Below are 19,886 nucleotides of genomic sequence, written 5' to 3'. Positions count from 1 at the left end.
GAACTAAGATCCCACACGCTGCGGGGCAGCTAAGCCCACGTGCCACAACTACCGAGCCCGTGCACTCTAGAGCCCATGTGCTGCAACTACTGAGCTGGCGCGCTGCAACTACTGAGCTGGCGCGCTGCAACAATGAATCCCACGTGCAGCAACTAAGACCCAATGCAGCCAAATAAATAAATAAATAAATATTTTTTAAAAAGAACATTCACGGCAGTTTTATCATAATAGCCCTAAACTAGAAAGAGCCCAAATGTTTATCAATAGAAGAAATATACAAACTGTGTTACGTTCATATAATGAAATGCTACTCAGCATTAAACAAATTACATATGCAACAACGTAAATGAAAATCAGAAACATTATGATGAGTGAAAGCAGCCAGAAACGAGCACACACGGTATGGTTCCATTTCTATGAAATTCTAGAAAAGGCAAAATTAATCTATGGTGGAAAAAACTGCCTTGGGGTGGGGTAGGATTTGACTAGGGACCATATAAGGGGCCTTTTTGGTGGGATGGTAGTATTCTACATATTAACAGAAGTTTGGGGAGCAGGCTAATGAATTTGTCAAAACTCAGCTAATGTATGCTAAAAATGTGTGCATTTCATTGTATATAAACTTTACATCTAGGGAAGAAATTTTAAATACTAAACTTGAGTTAATGACATGCGTGTTATAGTACTTAGGGAAAAGTGGCTGAAAACTGTAATTTGTTTCAAAGAGCATAAAAAAATAAAATGGTTTAATTGATAGATGTGGCAGAGTATAACAAAAGAATTAATGGTAGAATCAAGATGGTGGGCATATCCTTTCAACCTTGCTGTATGGATGAACTTTTCATAGTAAAACAAATGTAAAGCTCTGTCGCCTCGTTTGAAATAGGTTCAGTGAGGAAGCTTTCCTCAGGTAGATATATTAAGTAGCAAGCATAATTTGAAGAAAGAGAGGGACTTGTTACAGGAATGTGAACAATATAAATTTTCATTCCTTTTAAGCAATATGTAAAATTTGTCTTCATGATAGCATGTGCACAGTTCTTGGTGTGACTTAAAAACATTAGTTGATAGTCATAATTTGACAGTGCCATTTGTTTCCTATAAGAAATGAGAAAATCATTAATTGCACAGTATGAGAGGAAGGAAGCTTATAAAGAAAAATTTGACCGGGAAATTCCCTGGCGGTTCAGTGGTTAGGGCTCCATGCTTCCACGGCAGGGGGCACGGGTTCAATCCCCGGTCAGGGAACTAAGATCCCGCATGCTATGCGGCATGGCCAAAGGAAAAAAAAAAAAATTGACCAAGGACCTCCCAGGACATGACTTGATTAGTAAAGCAGATGTATTTTAGTTTCTTCTAATTACCCCCCCCCAATCGGGGTTGCAGTGGGGGGAGTCCTATACAGCTTTTCTGGCATAGAATTCTGTTATTTCCTTGCTGCTTAGCAGCAAACTACAATTCTGTTCCAATTATTTGTCTTCTTAAATCAAGCAAAATGAGAACAGGTCTGTGTAAATTATAATCTGTATAATTATATCGGTGGCCTTCAAAACTTTTTTTAACCTCAACCTACCAAAGAAATATATTTCACATCATGACCCAGGAAACACACACACACACACAGATATATGAATCAAAAGTTTCAGGAAATACTGTTATTATTTATGATGCCATCTGATATTTATTTCCATTTTATTCCATTACTTCAAAATGCTAGTCATAACCCATTAAATTGATATCCTATTGAAATACTGTACCATGTAACAGAGTTTTTTAGAAAACTCTAAGTCCTGGATGTAGACTGCACTGTGACACAATCTAAGAAATGTAAAATATCTTTCTATTGCTTTATAAGTGCTACTCCACAGACTCCTTTTCTCGTGATAATTAAATATGTATTGAACCAACTCTGTGCAAGGCCTCGTGCTAGGAACTTGAGATGAACAATTTCATTATACTTCTTTTATATATTTCCTTCCTAAGAACTCAAAGGGTTTTAGATATACTCTGTTTATTGTAACAAAACCCCATGGGGTCACAAAGGATAGGCATCATCAATGCTTTGGAGTTGAAGGCACTGACTGAGTCAGAAATCACATATTTGCCTAAAGTCATACTATTAAAGTAATGGAAGTTAAGAAACAAATTTTCTCAACTTCAACTCTAAAATGCTAGAGTATTTTAAAAAATCAACTTCAAAAATCATATTTATTTTCTATATTAAAATACATAATGACTTTTTTGCACAGAAATAACTAGATTAAAAGTTTGATCATGTCTTATTTAAATTATATCCATCTATCATAATACAGTCAGATGTGCATTAAACACTGTTTAAAGATCAAAAAAAACATTTTTCTCAAGATCCCCAGAGAAAAACTAGGAGAACACCACAGAGAATATGAGCGGAACATGCAGAGTCATTCCTGTTTACTTGTACTACTACCCTTGAAACACACCCTGGCATCCCACAGATTTCATCTACTAGCATGAATTACTTTGCAGAAAATTTCTTAGTTCCTTACACAAGCAGACATGTGTCGCATCTCTTCTGTTTATGTCTCAATTCTAGGAGTTATCAAAGTTTTTGTTCTTTTTATTTTTCTATATGCAAGTAATAAAAACTAAATGTAAATAGATACTATTTATAAATTACATCTAGTAGTAAATATTGGGCAGGCCAAAAAGTTCCTTCGGTTTTTAAATAAAAATAAAAGACACACTTTTTATTTTCACCAGAAACTAGTTATTGAACACATTCACCGTTTTGTTCCACTACCTTCTGCCATTTTTCAGGCAACTTCATAATTCCATCTTCCCAAAACTTTTAATCTTTTTGAGCAAAGAACTGTTCCAGGTGCCTTTTACAGCCTTCCAGGGAATTGAAATTTTTTTCCATTATGAGAATTTTGTAAAGACTGAAATAAATGGAAATCCAAAGGTGCAATGTCTGGTGAATACAGCGGATGAATCAGAACTTCGCAGCTGTAACAATTTTTGCTTGGTCATCAAAGAAACATGTGGTCTTACGTTATCCAGATGGAAGATTATGCACTTTCTATTGACTAATTCCGGAACTTTTCGTTGAGTGCTACTTTCAGTTGGTCTAATTGGGAGCAGCACTTGTTGGAATTAATTGTTTGGTTTTCTGGAAGGAGCTCATAGTAGAGGACACCTTTCCAATCCCATCATATATACATCACCTTCTTTGGATGAAGGCCGGCCTTTGGTGTCGTTGGTGGTTGTTCATTTCACTTCCCCATGATCTCTTCCATTCCACGTTATTGTACGGTATCCAGTTTTCATCACGCATCACAATTTGTTTTAAAAACGGAACGTTTCCTTACGTTTAAGTAGAGAATTGCATGTGGAAGTACCGTCAAGAAGGTTTTTTCGCTTAACTTATATGGAACCCAAACGTTAAAGCAATGAACATAACCAAGCTGGTGCAAATGATTTTCAACTCTTGATTTGCTTATTTTGAGTATGTCGGCTATCTCCCACGTGGTATAATGTTGATTGTTCTCAATTAATGTCTCAATTTGATCGCTATCAACTTCAACTGGTCTACCCGACTGTGGAGAATCGTCCAGAGAGAAATCTCCAGCACAAAACTTCACAAACCACTTTTGACATGTTCGATCAGTCACAGCACCTTCTCCACACATTGCACAAATCTTTTTTTGCGTTTCAGTTGGGCTTTCCCCTTTCGTGAAATAATAAAGCATAATATGCCAAAAATGTTGTTTTTTCTTCCATCTTCAATATTAAAATGGCCACACAAAAATTCACCAATTTTGGTAAGTTTTTTTTTTCAATGCACGCTGATATGATAGCCGTCACAATACAATCTAAAAAAACTGTTTCGAATGAAGTTAAAGACCACTAAGCGCTACTAGAACCATCTTAGGGAAAAACCCGAACGAACCTTTTGGCCAACCCAATACAACAAAACACATATAAAGCCTCTGCAAGGAAACTTACAAAAGTTTACTGAGAAACTTTAAAGAAGACCTTAATAAATTCTGAGAGTTACCATATTTGCGGAATGAAAGACTCAGTATTTTAAAGATTTCAATTCTTTCCAATTCATAGTTTGAATTTACTCCCAAAGTTTTTGTTCTTAAGCTGAAAATCATTACACATTAAATTGAACTAACAAATAAATTCATTTGTTAATTCATTCAACAAACATTTACTATGTGCTAGTTACTGTGCTGGGTACTAGGAACCTGACGGTCTCTGAATATACAGAAAGGCCTCCTACTTTAGAATGGTAGTGAGAGAAGGTCTCTCTGTAGAAGTGGCATTCAGTTCAGACTTGAAGAATTTCTCAAGAAAAAGCCACTCGTGCAAAGACCTGGGAGAAGCGTAATCGGACAGAGGGCACAGTGTGAATGAAGGACTAAATGCATGAAGCAGGGACAAGTCAAAACGGGATTCCAGAGAAAAGGGCGATCTCTTTAAGGCTGGGAACGGAAAACTTGTAATCCTAAGTAGGTAAAACTTGAGAAACACATTGGAAAAACTAATCGTACTCAAACCAAAGAGAGTAAGAGAAAGGCATTCCAGGCAAGGAAATGGAAAAGAACAAATCTGAACTACATGATATAAAATAGGGCAGCCAAAGCCTGAAACAATAGGATTGTTTCATAGTTGTGACTACTTCTGGGCTCGGCTTCATCTGCTTGGAATTCCAACAGGACGTTGTAAGACGGCAAAGGGTCCCAGCTGTGCCTAGAGTTGGGACACTACTTCTATGCAGCCAGCCCTCATGTCTTATCATCAGCAAGAAATACTAGCTATCTTGGTTTTGCAGAGGCAAAGAATACTTTCCATCTAGCCTTCTGCGTTGTGAAGAAGCCAATTCTCCCCACCTTAGCATCAGTGTATGTGAAGTGAAGACTCTCTGAAGAAAGGTGTAGAAGGTATAACTTAAAGTCTTTCCCAAGCTCATTACTTCCCTGATAAAGTTAACTGAGCACTAATCGACAGTAAGAAAAACTTCCCCCTTTCAGAGCTGTGGCCTTGGCCTCCTTCTTAGCCTTAGGAAAAATTTATTTCTAGAAACAGAAGGCAGAGTGACCACTTATGCAGTCTCCAAGCCCCTCAGCTGAGGCTCTGTTAGAAGTCACTTGTTTTAATCAAAGAAAGAGCTTCCTGTCTTCTGCTATTAACCATGGTTATTTAGCACTGTATTTAAACTCAATATTGTTTTTAACACATGATATTTAGGAAAAAAGGTAAGAAGAATTAAATCATGCAAAGACACAGAAAGTGATTTTTAATTAAAACTATCAATATTCATACCACCTTCCCTTGGAGAGTTTATTTCCAAGCACAACTTAGGTACTTTCCAAGGCAGAAAATGACAGCAGCCAGCAGAGAAAAAGAAAACAAACTATATTAATATGTCAACCCTCCAACCCCCAACTTCTGCCTGCCCTTCTCCTCCAAACTGTGTCTTTGCCTGGAAGCTAAAAGGAGAAGGCCATTTTTAGCTAAAACGCACTCTTACAGTTCACAACAAGCATTCTTTACATTCATTCTATTTTTAAATACATCAGCTTCAGGGGAAGACCAGAGGAAGAGTTGCCCTTTTATTATACAGGACAAGTAATAAAGAAGATGCTAAAAAGAGGATTTCCATGAAAGTTTTTCCTCGGTTCTACATGGAGAGATCAATTCCAGTCTGATTATCAGTGCATGGACCATGTGCAGTAGGCAGCAGTCTTCCAGATAAAGAAAAAAGATGGACCCAGAGCTTCTGCAATTTAAAATGCTCTCAAATCAACACGGAAGCTTTGGAGAAATGGCTAGAGGTTTTTAAGGCTCAGACGGTATTCTAGAAAACTCAGAGATATTCTGTGAAACGCTTAGGTCAGACATATCAAGTCAATATCAAGACAATCTGAGGTTCCTTTAAAGTCATCAAATGATACATGTGTGAAACCCAAAGAGATTACAAAGGGCAAAATAATAGACCAAGAATGTGGTCCTGAATCCCACTCTGTTCTCCAATAAGTGGAAATATTTTGGCCCCAGAAAGTCCCTAACCTAAGCCTTGCAAATAATATCTTAGTACTAGACTTGACATTGATGGAGAACTGCCATAGGTGAGTTGACAGTGCCCTGAATCCCATGCTGGATACAAAAAAATGGGCTTAATGAGGAGACTGAGAAGATTCTCTTCACCCTGGAGAATATGCACTAAGCCGATTCCTTGTTTCCCTTTATTCCAAGAAAGGATGTAACAGCCGCTATCGTGGCAGGCGTGTTCATAAGCTCCCAAATACCATGGCATGTGTTCATCTCCCGTCATCCCCAAACCCAGCCATCCTGGGCCATCAGCCTGGGTGGGGTTACCACCAATGCCTGTGGGCCCAATACATACCGTGTGATGCCTTTGCAGACTCTGTGCGCTCTGCTGACCCAGGCCGTTGAGGACACAGTGAGAAGATCTCTCTTGGATCAGAGCAGAGAAGTTTGTAAGTCTTGGGGACAAGATTAGGGGAGGGAAGGGGAATGCTTGAGCTTATTTAAGCCCAGACTGGCAAAACCGCTGGTAAGGCACGGTGGTCAAGAGCACAGACTCGTTCTGGGTCTGAATCTCTGCTGTGCAGCTTAAAAGATGTGTGAAAATGGGGGTACCAGAACCTACCTCACAAAGCTGTTCTGCATATTAAAACAAGACATTGTACATGATGAGCACAGTGCAGGGCACAGCCCTTAGTAAATGCTCCGTAACTGTTACTGTAATGATCTCATTACATGAGGGATATTATTAAAAATAAATTCTCCAAATCCTTCCTGCTCTAAATCCTTCCTCCCAGAGCATTTTGTGGTTTTGAACAGTTTTAATATACAAGGTATAGAGTCTCTTTCAGGAAGCAGGGGCCCGTGGCCCCTCTCACCTGGCAGAGGGCCCCTTTCTGGCCTCTCCTGATTCAATCATCCACTCAAGGTTTGGGGCCTGAAACTCCTAGTTCAGATTTGAAGAAAAAAATAACAGAGGATTTTTTCCTCCTTTTCAAACTCATGAAGATGAAAAACAAACAAGCAAACAAAAAACACATTTACCTCAAAATTGAACATAATCTGTTATGGGTCAATTTCCAAACACCAGTGGTTCAAAATGTTTCCTCTCCTCAAGCTTTCTTATTATATCTCATATCACCATCCTACTTAAAAACAATCCTCAGAACCATAGTTTACTTCTTTGCCTGAAAAAAATCAGTGTTAACTATTAATGTCTAATTGGTATGAGATAGTAAAGAAAGAGTGGGTGGGTGGAAGAATTAAGCACCTGAGAAAGCTAAATGAAAAATAATGATTTATTTAAATGAATGATGATGCTAATCAACACTTAGAAGCAACGTGAAGTTACACTTGACCTAATAAGGACTCACTGGAGGTCCTAAACTCATTCAGGAAAGATGTCTGAAAGATACTAACATGGATAAAATCTAAAAAAAAACACAATAATTTAAAAAAATCTTTATGGCTTAACTTCCTTACCTAAATACACACTCATATTACTGATTCGTTTTAAGCCAAAAGCTATAAAATGACAAACCTGATCTGATTAAGCACAAGTCTGACTACTAACCAATCCCCTCCCAGTGCTCTAACCCAATTATGGATTAGCCACCGTACATTTTATTCTCAGTCTTTTCCCTACTTCGCAAAATGGTTCTAGCCTGCTGCTCATGATATAAAACAGAGCCAGTTTTGGATTTTCTCTGTTCTTCCAGTAGAGATATTTCAACACTTTATTTTGTCTCCCCCAAATGGATATTAACCACACTTTATTAGGTTACCCTCTAGCATCTAGACAACAAGGAATAATGGAAAGAGGGCAGGCTTTAGATTTGTCCCACACCAAGGTTTAAATCTTTTATATGCAACCAAAATGCCCAATAATTGAGTGAAAGATATATCAACTGTGATATTCATTTCACACAATGAAATAACCATGAAAGTTATATACTTACTGACTTGGAAATAAGTTCATGATATGTTGTACAAAAAGAATGTCTTTTTTTAATATAAAGGTACAGATGCACAAAGCAAAAAGTGTAAAATGGCTGAGGAACTTGCATTAACAAATATTTATCAGGCACCTATTATGTGCCAGGCACATAATGTATATGTGTACACAATTGTATATGCCCAGGTTATATCAGTGAATTAAACTCTAATTCACTCAAAAACCTATGGGACACGGCAAAAGCAGTTCTAAGAGGGAAGTTTACAGCAATACAATCTTACCTCAGGAAACGAGAAAAATATCAAATAAACAACCTAAACTTACACCTACAGCAACTAGAGACAGAAGAACAAACAAAACCCAAAGTTAGTAGAAGGAAAGAAATCATAAAGATAAGAGCAGAAATAAATGAAATAGAAATGAAGAAAACAATAGAAAAGATCAATGAAACTAACAGCCGGTTCTTTGAAAAGATAAACAAAATTGATAAATCTTTAGCCAGACTCATCAAGAAAAAGAAAGAGAGGGCTCAAATCAATAAAATTAGAAATGAAAAAGGAGGAATTCCCTGGTGGCACAGTGGTTAAGAATTCGCATGCCAATGCAGGGGACACGGGTTCAAGCCCTGGTCTGGGAAGATCCCACGTGCCACGGAGCAACTAAGCCCGTGCGCCGCAACTACTGAAGCACGCACACCTAGAGCCGTTTAAAACTTACTGTAGCCTTAATGTACAGAACAAAATGACTTACAAGCAAATTTTGTTAGCAGTAGCTAGAGAATGGGTAACTGACCATTCTGGTGAATATAGTGTTAGTCCCGCACCTGGTCCTTCTTGTGGCGTTTCTAAAAGAGCTCCCAACAAAGATCCACCTTGTTGACTATCAGGTAAAATAAAAGAACATATTCTAGAGGAAATAATACCCACAGGACTAACAAAAAATGCCACCGGAAAGTATAGAGTCTGCTCTTCCAGGGGAAAGTGCAGTGAAACACAGTATATTTGTAATAGATGTTCTGTTCCCCTGAACAGAGGTGCCTGCTATACTGCCTATCACACTCTAATGAAATATTAGAATGCTTTAGTATGACATGTATGAAGTTTCAAATAAATATATTAAGTGCAAAAAAAGTTGTTGATATTTACTCAAACGCGGGTGTTTCAATATTCACTTACATTACAAATCGCCAGCCACAGGTGTTAGTTTCTGCAAAAATCCCCCAGTCAACAATGTGTTAATACACAGAAACTGGTTGAATTTCTACACACTAACAACGAAAGATCAGAAAGAGAAATTAAAGAAACAACCCATTTACCATCATATCAAAAAGAATAAAACACCTAGGAATAAACTTACCTGAGGAAGCAAACAACCTGTACTCCGAAAACTGTAAGATGCTGATAAAAGAAATCAAAGATGATACGAACAGATGGAAAGATATACCCTGTTCTTTGATTGCAGGAATCAACATTGTCAAAATGACTATACTACCCAAGGCAATCAACAGATTCAATAAAATCCCTATCAAATTACCAATGGCACTTTTCACAGAACTAGAACAAAAAATCTTAAAATCTGTATGGAGACACAAAAGACCCCAAATAGCCAAAGCAATCTTGAGAAAGAAAAACGGAGCTGGAGGAATCACGCTCCCTGACTTCAGACTATACTACAAAGCTATAATCATCAAAACAGTATGGTACCGGCACAAAAAAACAGAAATATAGATCAATGGAACAGGATAGAAAGCCCAGAAATAAACCCACGAACCTATGGTCATTTAATCTATAACAAAGGAGGCAAGACTATACAATGGAGAAAAGATAGTCTCTTCAATAAATGGTACTGGGAAAACTGGATAGCTACATGCAAAAAGATGAAATTAAAACATTCTTTAACACCACACACAAAAATAAACTCCAAATGGATTAAAGACCTAAATGTAAGACTGGATACTATAAAACTCTTAGAGGAATATATAGGCAGATCACTCTCTGACATAAATCACAGCATATCTTTTTTTGATCTGTCTCCTAGAGTAATGAAAATAAAAACAAAATTAAACAAATGGGACCTAATTAAACTCAAACGCTTTTGCACAGCAAAAGGAAACCATAAGCAAAACAAAAAGACAACCCACAGAATGGGAGAAAATATTTGCAAACAATGCAACTGACAAGGGATTTAATATCTGCAAAATTTACAAACAGCCCATGCAGCTCAATATGAAAAAAACAAACAATCCAATCAAAAAATGGGTAGAAGACCTAAACAGACATTTCTCCAAAGAAGACATGCAAATGGCCAAGAGGCACATGAAAAGATATTCAACACCACTAATTATTAGAGAAATGCAAATCAAAACTATGATATCACCTCACACCAGTCAGAATGGCCATCATCATAAAGTCTACAAACAATAAATCCTGGAGAGAGTGTGGAGAAAAAGGAACCCTCTACACTGTTAGTGGAAATGTAAACTGGTGCAGCCACAGTATGGAGGTTCCTTAAAAAAACTAAAAATAGAGCTACCATAAGATCCAGCAACCCCACTCCTGGGCATATATCTGGAGGAAAACATGGTTTGAAAGGATACATGTGGGACTTCCCTGGTGGCACAGTGGTTAAGAATCTGCCTGCCAATACAGGGGACACGGGTTCAAGCCCTGGTCCGGGAAGATCCCACATGCCGCAGAGCAACTAAGCCCGTGCGCCACAACTACTGAGCCTGTGCTCTAGAGCCCACGAGCCAGAACTACTGAAGCCTGCACGCCAAGCGCCTATGCTCCACAACAAGAGAAGCCACCACAGTGAGAAGCCCGTGCATCACAACGAAAAGTAGCCCCTGCTCGCTGCACTAGAGAAAGCCCACGTGCAGCAAGAAAGACACAATGCAGCCAAAAATCAACTAATTAATTAATTAATTTTTTTAAAAAAGGAAAGGATACATGCACCCCAATGTTCATTGCAGCAATGTTTACAACAGCCAAGACATGGAAGCAACCTAAATGTCCATCAACAGAGGAATGGATAAAGAAGGTGTGTTAGATATATACAATGGAATATTATTCAACCATTAAAATGAATGCAATAATGCCATTTTCGCAACACAGATGGACCTGGAGATTATCATACTAAGTGAAGTAAGTCAGAGAAAGATAAATATATGATATCAGCTTATAAGCAACACCTAAAAAAAAAAAAAGATACAAATGAACTTATTTACATAATAGAAAGAGACTCACAGACTTAGAGAATAAACTTATGGTTAACAGGAAGGAAGGGTGGGGGGTAGAGACAGACTGGGAGTTTGGGATTGACGTGTATACACTGCTATTAAAATAGATAACCAACAAGGACCTACTGTATAGCACAGGGAACTCTACTCAATACTCTGTAATAACCTAAATGGGAAAAGAAGTTGAAAAAGAATAGATACACGTTTATGTATAACTGAATTACTTTGCTGTACACCTGAAACTAACACAACATTATTAATCAACTATACTCCAATATAAAATAAAAATTAAAAAATTTAAGTTTAAATTAAAAAAACTCACCAGTAAACTTCGACTTGACAGTTCAAGTCTAGGAACCACCTCCAATCACAATCCCCAGATTTGTTCCCATCAGTCCCTAAACTCAGACTCTCCTAACCTGGACAAGGCAATCTTCCATTTTTCTCTTTTGAAACAGCTATCTGGAATTCATGGAACAAAACCCAAATTATCTAAGATTCCTTTTAATCATTTACCATTTATTAAATGCACAATCACCATTAAAGAAAAAATTTATGATAACACTGTAAAGTACAAATAATACATTTTATTTCATCCCTGAAAACAAAAACAAAAATGTCAGCATCTAATGAGACTGAACAATTATTCCAAACTTTACCCGGAAATGGTACATAAATAATTCCTTCACATAAAGGTAGGGTACAGGGAAGAGTCTGGAAAGATATCTTTCATGAAATATTTTCTCATACTTACTTTAATAAAACATTATAATTATTGCTACTATGTCTGGTAGCACATTGTAATAATGAACAATACAATATCCAAAACTAAATTCAATACAGTCTAAATCTAGAAGCTAGCTGCACTTAAGCAGTTGTTATAGAGAATAAATACTATGAAACATAGGGCACCATATGGCAATTAAATTTGCTACAAGGTAAATTTAAATAAAGGTGTACTTTTCTCTATAGTAGAATTACCCAAGATTAAGATCTCTTGTGCTATATAGAAGAGCTGTTTTCCTGAAAAGATAGTCCATCTTCATAATTTAAATTACATTTTAAACGTTCTTAATTATTTTTAAGTGCTCATTATATAAAATGAATATCTAACGTATCTATTATACAAATCCAAAATTTCATAAAGCAGGATATTCTACGTACTATGTTACCATTTTCCAAGCAATTTAATGCAACACAAATACTTTTATTATATACATCTGGCTAAAGTCCTTAAGAGTCCCAGTCTCACAAATATCTCAGTTTTTCTCTCCCTTGCCAATATAATATAAGCAAAAATTACCGGAATATGGAAATAATGTGCTTTCTTGACAACATAATCAAAGGGTTACACTTTTAAATTAACATTCATGTATATGAAAATCATGAATTAATACTTACTTTTAATCTCACCATAAAAATCTTTTATTCTTCAGAACATAAGTATATAAGAAAATGTTACGTATGAGATTAGAAATTACTATTTTAATGTTATTTAATTGTCCCAATGTTTAGAATAGGTTACAAACAGTGGCTACTACCCATTTCAAGATTATACTCTTATAAATGTAATTTTTAAAACTATACAATAATTAACCTCCAGTTATTCTGAAGGGATAGTGCAAATGAAGACATTCTTTGGGTCATGATTTCAAAACATTATTTTCAACATTATACTTCCTTTCTCTCTGCTCATAATCTGAATAACAAAATATAGTAAGTACTGGAAGTAAGCACATTTTCTAACAGTATTAGTCAAACAGTCACATCTACTGATAACAAATGACAGAATGATTCAGTAACAATATTCTTCACTTGTCTGAAAAACAAGTCATATATTTAAATAAATATTTTATAGAAATGAATCCATGTCTTTCAGTGTTTTTGTTCCAACTTGATCTCAAACACAAAGATTTATACAAAGATCACCTACCTGCTTACTACATCAACCATGTTACCAAGTTCCCTTTAAGGATATAGTACAGCGTTGAAGAGTTGTGCCTGAAAGCAAACTAATAACTTTTAAGATTTATATACAGAATTAGAGTTCCATGAATCCAGCATATTCCTTGAAAATGCATAGAGGTTTTATTGTAAAGTATTACTCTATGCTAGTCAGCGATATAAAAGCTTTTCTGCCATAGGATATAATCCACGGTGAACGTAGCAGCACAAGCTGATCTTCAACTGCTATCTAATGCTGCCTGATACATTTATCCTTTTATTTGTCGTCACAGGCACCAGATTCCCACTAGTACCATTGGTAGTGTTGGTTGCTGAGCCGTTTACAACAATATAGTCGACTTTGTTCTCCAGCTTTACCAAACGTTGTAAAATGTCATCCAAAAGGACAGCAATTGTTCTTTTTAAATCAGCTAGGGGAAAAAAAATGAGAATAAATCATATTAAAGACTGATAGAGCACTTAATATTTGTGTTTTCATAGTTTGAGGGGAAAAGTGAACAATTATCAAGTCATCCGAAAGGAAATATACTAGAGGGAAAGCACTCATACCACACATAGAAAAAGCCTATTTTAATGAATAGCATCACATACAGAGCTTCCTAACGGAATTTCAGAGTTATAAACATAGGGAAACTTACTTTTCTAGTGCAATAAAACAGATGTAAAGCCTGGTTTAAAATGTTAGTCTCTCTGTAAGGAACCCATTTACTTTGAGTTTCTTAGTGTGAAAAGACAACTGTGGACTAGGCAGGTAAGGTAAAAAGCTAGCTGAGCTAACTAAGAAATTCAAGGAAATGTAGAAACAAGAAACCTGGAACCTCCACAGGCTGAAGTTTAGGGGCAGCCTAGGATCCAGAGCAGATGCCAGGAACCCAATCAGTGCAGTACAGATACTAGTTCTGACTAGAAAATGATGGGGAAGACTGTATCTTCTAATCTCTCTGGGAGGTTAAAGGGTTTTAGTAGAATTTACCTGGAAAGAATGAAATTTTGACCCTTTGCTTCCCTAGAATCCTCTTTTCTCAGGTTTCCCAATGGCACCTAACACATATTATGTATTCAGTCAGTGGCAACTGATATTGTTATTTTTTGTTGGTCCTGGACCAAAAAACGCAGCTCAAACCCTAATCTGTGATCAGGGGAAAAATAATTTAACAACAACTCATAAAGTTGCTGATGGTTCTGTTACTAAGCTATCCGGAAAAGCAGAAGAAAAAACAGATAAATTGGACTTCATCAAAATTTAAAACTTTTGGACATCAAAAGATATTACCCAGAAAGTGAAAAGACAATCTAGAGAATGGAAGAAAATATTTGCAAATCATATATCTGACAAGGGCTTAGTATCAAGAACATATAAAGAACTCCTAAACCCAACAACAAAAAGATAAACCACTCAATTTTTAAAATCATCAAAGGACTTGAATAAACATTTCTCCAAAGAAGATACGCAAATGAACAGTAAGCACATGAAAAGATACCCAACATCACAATGAAATACCACTTTACGTCTACTAGGATGGCTATAATCAAACAAAGGGAAAATAAGCATTGGCAAAAATGTGAAGACACTGGGACCCTCATACACTGCTGGTAGGAATATAGAATGGCACAGCCACCATAGAAAACAGTTCGGCAGTTTCTCAAAGAGCTAAACATAAAATGACCATGTGACCCAGTAATTCCACTCCTAGGTATCTACCCCAAAAAGTGAAAGCAGAGACTCAAAGAGATACTTGTACACCAATGTTTATTTCAGAATTATTCACAATAGCCAAAAGGTGGAAACAACCTAAGTGTCCATTAGTAGATCAAAAGATCAACAAAATGTGGTATTAACATACAGGGAATACTATTTAGCCATAAAAAGGAATGATGTTCTGATACATAATACAAAATGGATGAACCTTGAAGACATTATGCAAAGTGAAATAAGCCAGACAAAAAAAGGACAAATACTGTATGATTCCACTTATTTGGACTACCTAAAATAGAAAAATACGTAGAGACAGAAGGTAGATTAGAGGTTACCAAAGACCAGGGGAAGGGGGGAATGGCAAGTTACTGCTTAATGGTAAGGTTACAGAGTTTCTTGTTCGGGGTGATGCAAGTTTTAGGTAGTAGTGATGGCTGTACAACATTGAATATAATTAATGCCACTGGACTGTACATCTAAAAATGGTTAAGATGGCAGGGCTTCCCTGGTGGTGCAGTGGTTAAGAATCCAACTGACAATGCAGGGGACACAGGTTCGAGCCCTGGTCTGGGAAGATCCCACATGCCGTGGAGCAACTAAGCCTGTGCGCCACAGCTACTGAGCCTGCACTATATAGCCCGCGAGCCACAACTACTGAAGCCAGCGACCTAGAGCCTGTGCTCTGCAACAAAAGAAGCCACCGCAATGAGAAGCCCACGCACCACAACGAAGAGTAGCCCCTGCTCACTGCAAGGAGAGAAAGCCTGCGTGCAGCAACGAAGACCCAACGCAGCCAAAAATAAACAAATAAAATAAATTTTTTTTAAATGGTTAAGATGGCAAATTTTTTTTTTTTTTTTTTTGGGCGGTATGTGGGCCTCTCACTGTTGTGGCCTCTCCCGTTGTGGAGCACAGGCTCCAGACGCGCAGGCTGAGCAGCCATGGCTCACGGGCCCAGCCGCTCCGCGGCACGTGGGATCTTCTCGGACCGGGACACGAACCCGTGTCCCCTGCGTCAGCAGGTGGACTCTCAACCACTGCGCCACCAGGGAAGCCCAAGATGGCAAATTTTATGTTACATACATTTTACCATAATTTTCTTAAAGTGAAAAAAGAAAAATAGATTTCAGAAAGGAGTAGTGAGAGTAGTGGTAGCAGGTGGTTGTAAAAAGTGATTAGAAATAAATCAACAAAAAAATCAAAGTAATATAAAGTGAGGGGAAAAACTATTTGGAGAAAGTCTAGTGATGGAGGAAATCAAGCAGTGTATCTTTTGGCGTCATTCATCGGGAACACTTAAATATTCTAGTTTAGTGGGTATGCACAAGAAAAAAAGTATAAGAAAAATTCTTTGATAAGAAGTATTTAGGGATAAAATGTCATGATATGTACAACTTGTTTCAAATGGTACCCCCTAAAAGCATATATATTTGTATAGAGAAGGAAAGATAAAAATATAGAAAAATTTTTAGTAAATGATGAATCTAGAGGAAAGATATATGATGTTTACCACATAATTTTCCCTAACTTTCTGTAGACTGAGAATTTTCAAAATAAAAGATTAGGGAGGGCTTCCCTGGTGACGCAGTGGTTGAGAGTCCGCCTGCCGATGCAGGGGACACGGGTTCGTGCCCCGGTCCGGGAAGATCCCACATGCCGCGGAGTGGCCTGGCCCGTGAGCCATGGCCGCTGAGCCTGCGCATCCGGAGGCTGTGCTCCGCAACTGGAGAGGCCACAGCAGTGAGAGGCCCGCGTACCGCAAAAAAAAAAAAAAGATTAGGGAGAGGGGGCATTTCTTTATTAAGACCTTTCAATCAAGAGTTATAATAGTATTTGGTAAGTTAAAATATATATATTTTAAAGAATCTTCCAGCAACAAGATTAAAAGATTAACTGCTGAATCTGTTTTTCCCTGGCAGCCACCTCATGTATAATATTTGAAGTAGTCAACCTAGGCCAGAGAAGGTTACATAGAACAGACTGGGGTGGGAAGCTTACCATCATGTTAACATAAAATGAAGCTAAAGCCCTCAGAGGTTTGACACCAAGCTGAAGTGCGACATGAATTATAAAGGTACAGCCTACTCACTGATTAGTTATAGTTAGGAATAGCAATTAAAGGAAAAGTTGGGGTTCTTTAAAATCAAATACAAACAAATTTATTGTAATGTATATGTATTTTATATATATATATATGTGTCTGTATACATATATATGTATATGTGCACATCAGGGGTTTTTTTTCCATAATTTAATATTTTCATTAGTAATAAGGATTAAATGATACGTAAGGCTTAGCTCAATGTGTGGTACACAAAGTCTCAACAAACCTTACTTGTTATTAGTTATTTTAATATTCAGTATACATGTCTATTTTTTTCCCGTATAAAATAGACTGAAAAAGTAAACATTTTAGGGGCTTCCCTGGTGGCGCAGTGGTTAAGAATCCGCCTGCCAATGCAAGGGAAACGGGTATGAGCCCTGGGCTGGGAAGATCCCACATGCCGCAGAGCAGCTAAGCCTGTGCGCCACAACTACTGAGCCTGCGCTCTAGAGCACGTGAGCCACAACTACTGAGCCTGCGTGCCACAACTACTAAAGCCCACGTGCCTAGAGTCCGTGCTCCGCAATGAGAAGCCACTGCAATGAGAAGCCTGTGCACCGCAACAAAGAGTAGCCCCCACTCGCTGCCCTAGAGAAAGCCCATGTGCAGCAATGAAGACCCAACTCAGCCAAAAATAAAATAAATAAAATAAAATTTATTTTAAAAAAGTAAACATTATTAGCAGGTAGGAAAACTAGAATTCAGACCCCAGTCTTTTGCTTCCAAGGCCCCAAATTCAGGGTTTTCCACTACAATGCAGATGCAAAAAGAATATATATATATATATGTGTGTGTGTGTGTGTGTATATATATATATATATATATTTACCTCTATGGTGTCTAAATGATGAGTAGATATACTGTATCTCATGATTTTTTTTAACATTTTCAATTTTTTTAATTTTGGAAAATTTCAAACATACACAAGCAGAGATAGAATAGTATAATGAGTACTCATGGACCTAATTCTCATCACTTGGCTTTCACAGTGAACAATATTTTGCCATTCTTGGTTCATCTCTCCTCTTCCACCTTTTTTCTCCAAAAGTATTTTAGGTCAAATCCCAGACATCATGTCATTTCACTGTAAATTCTTCGGAATGCACCTTTAACTTTTAAAGAACTTAACCATTGTGCTATTATCATGCTTAACAAAATTTATAGTAATTTCTTAATTTAAGTAGTTTAACACCTGTTCCATATCCAGATTTTCCTGATTATCTGAAAATTGTCTTCTTACAGCTGATTTGCTTGAATCAGAATTCAAATGAAATCTACACATTGCATTTGACTATTGCTTCTTTAGAGGAAATGTATATATATCTTCAGCCTACCACAACAATTTTTTCCTTTTATGTTATTACTTTCTACATGCATACACTTTTTTTTTCACACACAGGTTTTTTTATTACAAATAATTTGGGTTATAACAGTGACAAAGGCCACTACGTTTCCAATCTAAAATCCATGTAGCATATATCTGAGCTTCCTGCTTATATTTTATTACAATGCTGCAGAATAGTGGTGTCCACAGCCTTTGATAAATGCTTACACCAATTCTCTTTGGAAAAATTCATTTTATTTTAAACATAATTTGTAAGTTAAGTAATCAGTTTTCCATCAAAAAAATACTCAAAGGAAAAGTTGGGTTTAATCAGAAAAAACTATATATTACTTTAACAATGTTCTAAATTATCACATATCCTCCTTTCAAATTTTCTAAAATCAGTTGTTTTGTTTTGTTTTGTTTTGTTTTGCAGTACGCAGGCCTCTCACTCTTGTGGCCTCTCCCGTTATGGAGCACAGGCTCCGGACGCGCAGGCTCAGTGACCATGGCTCATGGGCCCAGCCGCTCTGCGGCATGTGAGATCTTCCCGGACCGGGGCACGAACCCGTGTCCCCTGCATCGGCAGGTGGACTCTCAACCACTGCGCCACCAGGGAAGCCCTAAAATCAATAGTTTTAATAAAATATTTTAAAAGACTAAGAAATCTAAATTACCTTATTCGATGATATAAAATCAGTTAGTTGAAAAACCACAATGATCCCTTTGAACATAGCAAAACTCACCCTTTCTCTAGATTCACATTACAATTTTCTGTTTACATTTCATGTGACTATATAGTTATGGGAATTATACATTTACACTCTATGGGAGTCCACAGTACTTCCCCACAAAGCCCTATCACTGAAAGTGCTAGCAATAAGAACTCCTACCTCGGAACCCGGTTCAGAACCCCTAAAAACAACCTGGAATTGGAGACCATACCATATCCTTTTACTCAGCTCATCCAGCTTGATGCTTTATCACATAGTAGACAGTCAACAAATGCTGGAAATGAACATTTGCTGAATGTCTGATTCATGCTTGGTAGGTGGTATCATGGTTGAGATTAACATGAAGAACCAGACTTAGGAAATAAAACCCTTTAAGGTTGTTCTGCTCCTGCTTTAAGTTTCCCTACTCTGGGAGAAGAAATCAAATAGTTTAAGGGAAAAATAACAAAAAACAGGCTAAAACAAAGGCACATAAGAACACACATACTATCAAAATAGCACCTAGCCCAATTATTCCACAGTATACAAAAATCAAAAGGAGGATATAATGGAATCTAAAAAATAAAACAAACGAATGAATATAACAAAAAAGTTACAATGCTATTAAATATACTAAAGATATTGGATATAAAAAGATTCTTGCTACAATAAACATAATCAAGAGATTGTGAGGCACAGCAGGAAGCCACTATCATCCCGAGCCTAAGGAACAGAGGGAAAAATCAGTAATGTTACAACAGCCCAAGTCCAAGGACACCTAGTGGAATAACAGAGCCAAGGAGGCTGTCTGGCAGAAGGTGGCGCTACAAAGGAGACATCACCTGAGGCAGAAAGG

The 19,886-nt window shown here is 37.2% G+C and overlaps 1 protein-coding gene across 1 annotated transcript in view; it reads right to left on the bottom strand.

The window, feature by feature from the left end:
- Positions 1 to 13,050: 13,050 nt before the first annotated feature.
- Positions 13,051 to 19,886, bottom strand: part of CCDC126 (coiled-coil domain containing 126) — a 52,986-nt gene continuing 46,150 nt past the window's right edge. The window contains exon 3 of the mRNA XM_082662393.1: positions 13,051 to 13,603. Within this exon, the coding sequence (XP_082518519.1) occupies positions 13,419 to 13,603 (185 nt within the window). The 3' untranslated portion in view covers positions 13,051 to 13,418. The remainder of the gene's footprint in view (positions 13,604 to 19,886) is intronic.

Source organism: Grampus griseus, assembly GCF_964374135.1.
Source record: "Grampus griseus genome assembly, chromosome: 9".
Classification (NCBI taxonomy): domain Eukaryota; kingdom Metazoa; phylum Chordata; class Mammalia; order Artiodactyla; family Delphinidae; genus Grampus; species Grampus griseus.
Note: the sequence above shows the minus strand (reverse complement) of the source record. Positions and strands in the feature narration are given on the sequence as shown.